This window comes from Sinocyclocheilus grahami, unplaced genomic scaffold (assembly GCF_001515645.1).
Source record: "Sinocyclocheilus grahami isolate Dianchi unplaced genomic scaffold, SAMN03320097.WGS_v1.1 scaffold153.1, whole genome shotgun sequence".
Lineage (NCBI taxonomy): Eukaryota > Metazoa > Chordata > Actinopteri > Cypriniformes > Cyprinidae > Sinocyclocheilus > Sinocyclocheilus grahami.
Window position 1 is genome coordinate 3,281,250 of NW_015505332.1, and position 7,549 is coordinate 3,288,798.

At 35.7% G+C, this 7,549-nt stretch overlaps 1 protein-coding gene across 1 annotated transcript in view; it reads right to left on the reverse strand.

The window, feature by feature from the left end:
* LOC107592493 (raftlin-like) overlaps nt 1–7,549 on the reverse strand; it is a 100,613-nt gene that overhangs the window by 17,693 nt on the left and 75,371 nt on the right. Inside the window, exon 7 of the mRNA XM_016282026.1 lies at nt 4,263–4,378. Coding sequence (XP_016137512.1) covers nt 4,263–4,378 — 116 coding nt within the window. The remainder of the gene's footprint in view (nt 1–4,262; nt 4,379–7,549) is intronic.

A 7,549-nucleotide genomic window follows, 5' to 3' on the forward strand; every position in this document is an offset into this window, starting at 1 on the left:
AACGACATCTTTTCTCGTTAGAACGACATCTTTTCTTGTAATAATGAGATCTTTTCTCGTTAGAACGACATCTTTTCTCATTAAAACTACATCTTTTCTCGTAATAACGAAATGTTTTCTTGTTAAAACAACATCTTTTCTCGTAATAACGAGATGTTATGTCGTAAAAACGATATAATTATCTCGTTAAAACGACATCTTTTCTTGTAATAATGAGATCTTTTCTCGTTAGAACGACATCTTTTCTTGTAATAATGAGATCTTTTCTCGTTAGAACGACATCTTTTCTTGTAATAATGAGATCTTTTCTCGTTAGAACGACATCTTTTCTTGTAATAATGAGATCTTTTCTCGTTAGAACGACATCTTTTCTCGTAATAACGAGATGTTTTCTCATTAAAACGACATCTTTTAAAATTTTAATTTAAATATAACCGTTTTGATCTGATCATAGCCTAAACGAGTCATGGGTAGAGTGCAGTTATTGGATAGCACTATATTGTAGACAGACTGGAGATTAATCCTAATAAACATGCCACTATAATTAAAACCATTACATTAAAATACATTTAAAACGGTGTATTTCAATAATTTCAGCAGCGTGCAGATCCTCGTTTATGTCAGACTGTGGCGACAGCAGCGCGGACAGTCGCTTAGCTTGCTCACATATACCATATATCTATAATAACGGGAAAACATCGTTTTTATGACATGTCATTATTACGAGAAAAAATTTCATTTAACGAGAAAAGATGTCGTTTTTTTGAGACAAGTATCTCGTTTTAACAAGAAAACATCTCGTTATTACAAGAAAAGATATTGTTTTAACAAGAAAACATCTCATTATCACGAGAAAAGATGTCGTTTTAATGAGAAAACATCTAGTTTTTACGAGAAAAGATGTCGTTTAACGATATAACATCTCGTTATTACGACATAATTGAGTGGGGAAAAATGTGTTTGGCAGCAATGCGTCACCGTACTTTTATATCTCTTTTTATATCTGTTTTTTTTGTCAAATAAGTTTTTATTCAGTCGTTTAATGAGAAAACATCTAGTTTTTACGAGAAAAGATGTCGTTTAATGATATAACATCTCGTTATTACAACATAATTGAGTGGGAAAAAATATGTGTGTGGCAGCAATGCGTCACCGTACTTTTATATCTCTTTTTATATCTGGTTTTTTTTGTCAAATAAGTTTTTATTCATTCATCGAATAGCCTTGCAATATTCACAAGATCCAGGATTAATTTTCTTATATACACATAATAAACTTAAAAAAACCTAAAAACTTAAATGTAACACCCCGTCCCCGGCCTGTTAATATACAGTACAGTGACATTCAAAAACAACTTTTAAGTTACAATACATTGCATTAAGGAATATAATTCCTTTTGAGGTAACAGAAGAAAGGGTCCCAAATCTTGTGAAACTGTCCAGTTGTGAGTGTTTTTTTAAAGGTAAATTTAGGTGGAAAGTGGAAAAGTAGATCATTTATTTCTGTACTTTAACATATAAATGCACTATATTTCTTGTAATTTCAATCTCACTTGATATCATTCATTTGTGCCTTTATTTCTCATAGCTCTGACTGTATTTCTTATTTTAAACTTTATCTCGTCATTACATTTAACTTTATAGGTGCCTATATTTGTATTATTTTTAATTATACAGATACATTTTAAAATATACTTATTTCTTGTATTTTAACATCTTAGGTGCAACATCTTTCAGTTGCACCTTTATTTCTCATAATTGTGGCTGTATTTCTTATTTTAATAAGTCAGCATTACCTGTTTTACTTTATAGACATCCACACGTTCGAGTGTTGCGACTGCACTGCAGCTTTCTGAAGTCTGCTGCTCTTCTCTTAATAACACACCCTTATATACGGAGAGAGCTCACTGCAACTGTGATAAAAGGCTGTTAAGGCAATTTCCTTCTCAGTGGATCAAAACTAATATGTGTTGCTGTGAGTAAATCTTCAAGGATAATTCCTCAAGGAAATCTAAAATGGAAAAGGTTTTTTTTTGTGTGTGTGTGGTTGTGTTCCAGGGGCTGAGCTCTAGCGACAGAGCGCCCTCGTTGTATTACATGTCCAAGGTTACTCTGCCTATTGATTTACCTTTACGACAAGTCCTCGCTCAATTTGACTCGTATTGAACAAACATGGCTCAGTTACTCCGTACAAGTGCTTTGGAGATTTATGCATGCAATTAAACATTTAATTAAAGGTATAATAATAAATGATATATTAAATATATAATCAAATATTTATTGTTTTTTAAATTTATTTATTTATTTATTCCCTTTTGATTGTATTCATTAATTTAGTTGTTTTTTATGCATACGTTATACTGTGTGAAATTAAGTAAATAAGTACATAAAACAATACTGGATTTATTAACTAACAATTTATTATGCAACTAAAAACAACTTGTATAAACACATACCTTATACATTGTTACATAGAAATAATATTTAAAAAAAAAGCAAAAATATATTTTTAAACTATATATATATATAATTAATAAATTGTAGAATATTGTAATTGTAGTCAATTAAATTTAATAACTAAATTAATATATTGAATGATGCCATAATTTTTTATTTGTTGCGCTACATTAAAAAAAAGCATTTCTCAGAATACCATCACTGAGTGAATGACTAATGTGCAGTGATTGTCTGACGCTATTATAGAAACATGATTCACGAGACGTTTGAAATAAACATGCAGGCTCATTGAAGACAGAAAATGAGACCGTGATTGATGGGCCTGAGTCAGACAGCAGCTGAACATATCAATTCAAAATGTCTTACTGCATTAGTGAGAATACCCTTCTGTCCGATGAATCTATCTATCTCTTCTGATGTCTGGCATATACATCAACATGCCCTTACACAATATTAATACTGAATACCATTCATGAAATCTTAAATTACAATCGTGTTGAATACTGGGAGATGTGGAGCGGACTTAGATTTGAATGCAGCCCGTCAGGCAGAGCGGCACTGAATAATGCTGGGCAGAAACAGAGTGTCCTTACCCTCAGCTACAGAAACACCGTCATGGCCGAGTAGAAGAGAGTGAACGAGAGAGGACAGCAGAGAGCGAGTGAGAGCTGCAGGATTATAAAATAAAGCTCAAAACTCGATTACGCTGATAGCATCAGTACACAGTGCTAACTAACACAATGCTGCCACCCGGTTTGCACGCTCCTCTCACACACACCTAGCCCAAATAAGCCCAAGCGAGACTAACTTTAGAAGAATCAATGGCGAACTGGCACAATATCTGATTTCAACAAGCATGGCTAAGACTCTCTGAGCAGCAGGACCCATACTGTCACTCAAACGAGGGGTTTCCTGCTTTTTTTTTTTGGTGTATTTCGTGCTGCGCTTCTACTTTTTTTTTTTTTTTTTCAGTTTTTGCCTGATTTAGTGGTTTCTGGAAGTTTGTGCAACTATTTAAAGGAATAGTTCACCTAAAAATCAAAACTGAACATTTCCTCACCCTCAGGCCATTGAAGATGTAGTTTGTATCTTCATCTGAACAGATTTGGAGAAATTTTGCATTGCATCTTTTGCTTACCAATGGATCCTCTCCATGCACTTTCTTCAGTGAAAAAGTCCAGAAATCCACTCTTATTATTATTATTTACAGTTTTTGCCTGTAAACAGTGCTTGATCTGTGCATATTCTTTTCCTGATTCAGACGAGACAACTTTTTCACTGAAGAAAGCAATGTTTTTGCTGATATTTTATCCGGAAGCGACGGTTTAAATTAAAACATCTTAATGATTGTTTCTTACAAACACACAGCTTTTCACTTCATAAGATGTTAATTGTTGGACTGGAGTGTTGTGGATTACTTGTGGATTATTGTGATGTTTTTATCAGCTGTTTGGACTCTCATTCTGACGGCACCCATTCACTGCAGAGGATCCATTGGTGAGCAAGTGATGCAATTTCTCCAAATCTGATGAAGAAACAAACTCATCTACATCTTGGATGGCCTGAGGGTGAGTAAATGTTCAGCAAATTGATTCAATTCTAATCAATTTCACAAGTAATTACAGTGAAACGACAAGTAATGCATTGAAATAAGAAATTCTGAAGTAGAAAGGTTAAAATAGTATTTTCTTGTAAAACATACTCCAATGACCTTATACTCTGATTAATCATTTTACAGTGTACAGTTAAATATGACAATAGTACTCTGAAGGACAGCATGCAAACATGTGTTTGAGTGTAACTCACATCAACGATTGTCCATTGTTCTACCACTATAGCGTCGTACGCAGCAGCCGCATTGGTGTCGCTCTCCACCCCCTCCTGGAACACAAACACGCTGTCCACAGTCTTGACGAGAAAATCTGCAAGGAATAGAGGAGAAATCAGTCAGTGTTCTGGGTTTAATATGGTGGGTATAGAACATCAGTTGGGTCCAGTGTTGGTTAGCAAACAGTGTTGTTATTGTTGACTAAAGCTAAAAAATTTTTGAATAACTTACTGAGAAACCTGAAACAAAAATTAGGAATGGCGCATTGCACTAACTGAAATAAAATAAGTTTAAGTACTGTATTTACTAAAACTGAAATAGATATAAATTAAAAAAATTATAATAATGAAAATGACAAAAGCATGTAGCAAAATTACTAAAACCTATTACAAATTAAAATAAAAATATAAAAAATAAAAGCTAATTAAAACGATTAATAATATTAGATTATATAAATAAAAGTCATAGATGGTTCCTGGTTTGGAACGACACGAGTGTGAGTAAATTATTTTTGGGTGAACTTTAGTGATCTCCAAAAAAACAAAAATCACAATTACAGTCACACAGTTACAATAGAAGTACACAGTGGCAAGTTGTTAAAATAATGTTTCAGGAGTATAAGAGAATGTAAATATTACAAGTGTTCCCGTCAGGTAAGTCTAGAATCAGCAGCTATATAAGGCTGGTATAGCTGATACAACTGTAACTTTTGCATAAAATATTTGCAAGGGAAAAAATGTGACATTAATATCTGTAAAGCAGATTTTTTTAGAGCTTGATGTGGTCACTATGAACTGTTGGTAGTTTTTCAAAAATGTTCCATCCATTTCCTCTAAAGAATTATTTGCATACGGGTTTTGAACGGGATGACGGTGAGTAAATAATTTCCATTTTTGGATATACTTTTGCTTTTACTTCTATTAAACCCAGAACATTTAAACCTTTAAAACGTCAGTGCAAGCTAAATGTACGAAAGCACAGGAAGAAAAGGGACGTTAACTATAGTGGGAATTCTAGGTGATGAAAATATAACTAGAGAGAGTATGTGCGGATGAGGAAGTCATTTGAAATATTTCAAAGAAAGGAAAAAAGTGACAGCAACAAGACAGACAGAGACTAATGAATGACCAGCCTAATTAGCCAACACATCCATGTTGGAATGTAGAACATTTCCGGTGAAATAAATAAAGCTCTTTCAAATGCACATTTTAATGGCCTGATGTCACTGCCGCCCCATGCGGTTCCTGCGTTTGGCCCTGTTTTAGAGTGATCTTTATATATGGCTGGATAATAAGCTCTGCTGAGTATTGAAGATGAGCACAGGGGCGTCTGGGAACCGAGTTATTTCTGGTCTGTGTCCTCTCATGGCCCAAGAGCTTCCTTATTAGGCTTCCTCCATTTACACACTAATACTGTTTGTGCTGCCCCTGTCTGCTCTGGGAGACACTCCAGATTACATTATAGGGGGGCTGAGGGATGGGCGACCATGGGCCGGCCCCGATGGGAAGGGGTTTTTCTCGGGAAAGGGAGGGGACCGGTGTCTGTCGCCTGCATCCTTCCATCAAAAAAACCTATTTAAGGCTGCACTTACTCAATTGAAGGCATCTCACCGGCCTTTCAAACAGAGCCATTGTTCTGGCCACCTTGCATCAGATGTTCCCTCTAGGGATCGTAATTGGAAAAGTCCACTCGGGAGATTGCCTCAGCCGTCGAGCCCGTCTGGACGGACAGCGATGTCTCAGGTGAGCGACTCCGACAGGGAGACGCGCCAAACGTGGGCTCAATAAGCCGTCGGGTCTGCGAGAGGCCCGTTTATGGAGATTGACGGCAGAGAGATTGTCCGTTTGATGGAGTGAGACTGCCGGAGTATGTGGAGTTAGTCTGGCCAGGTCATGGTGACTGATAGCGTTCAGGTTTAAGTGTGTGCCCGAGAGAGCTGCTAATGCTCAAGACAGCTTATGTATATTTTACGACGTGGGGCAGAAATGGGATGAGACAGGGTGGAGGATGTGAACATATTAAATGTCAATCACTTGAGCAGACAAACTACTTCAGAGGAGCTTTACTGTGCTGACAGTGATGTAAAAGCATCTTTGTTAAAGGTTAAATGTTTGATTTCTGCATCAGCTACCAGCACCAAGCAAACGCAAAACTAATGATTAATTAACGTTCTGTCTATCAGTTGTTCTATAGTTCTATCTATCATTCCGACATTCTGTCTATCTCTCCATAAATCTGTCTGTCTGTCTGTTTGTCTGCCGTTCTATCTATAGTTCTATCATTTTATCTGCCATTGTTTATATCATTCTTTCTATTATTTTATCTTTCTATCTAGCTGTCCATCCATCCATCTGTCTGTCTGTCTGTCTGTCTGTCTGTCTGTCTGTCTGTCTATCTATCTATCATTTTTATCGTTCTGTTGTTCTATCTTTCTATCTGTCCCTGTTTGTCTGCCGTTCTATCTATAGTTCTATCATTTTATCTGCCATTGTTTATATCATTCTTTCTATTATTTTATCTTTCTATCTAGCTGTCCATCCATCCATCCATCCATCCGTCTGTCTGTCTGTCTGTCTGTCTGTCTGTCTATCTATCTATCTATCTATCTATCATTTTTATCGTTCTGTTGTTCTATCTGTCCATCCATCCATCCATCTATCTATCTATCGTTCTGTCGTTCTATCTATCTGTCTGTCTTTGTCCATCCATCCATCCATCATCTAGATTAATATAAACCCCTTAACCATTTAATCTATCTATCTATCTATCTATCTATCTATCTATCTATCTATCTATCTATCTATCTATCTATCTATCTGTCTGTCTGTCTGTCTGTTTGTCTGCCGTTCTATCTATAGTTCTATCATTTTATCTGCCATTGTTTATATCATTCTTTCTATTATTTTATCTTTCTATCTAGCTGTCCATCCATCCATCCATCCATCCGTCTGTCTGTCTGTCTGTCTGTCTGTCTGTCTGTCTGTCTGTCTGTCTGTCTGTCTATCTATCTATCATTTTTATCGTTCTGTTGTTCTATCTGTCCATCCATCCATCCATCCATCCATCCATCCATCCATCTATCTATCTATCGTTCTGTCGTTCTATCTATCTGTCTGTCTTTGTCCATCCATCCATCCATCATCTAGATTAATATAAACCCCTTAACCATTTAATCTACCTATCTACCTATCTACCTATCTACCTATCTATCTATCTATCTATCTATCTATCTATCTATCTATCTGTCTATCTATTTTATCGTTCT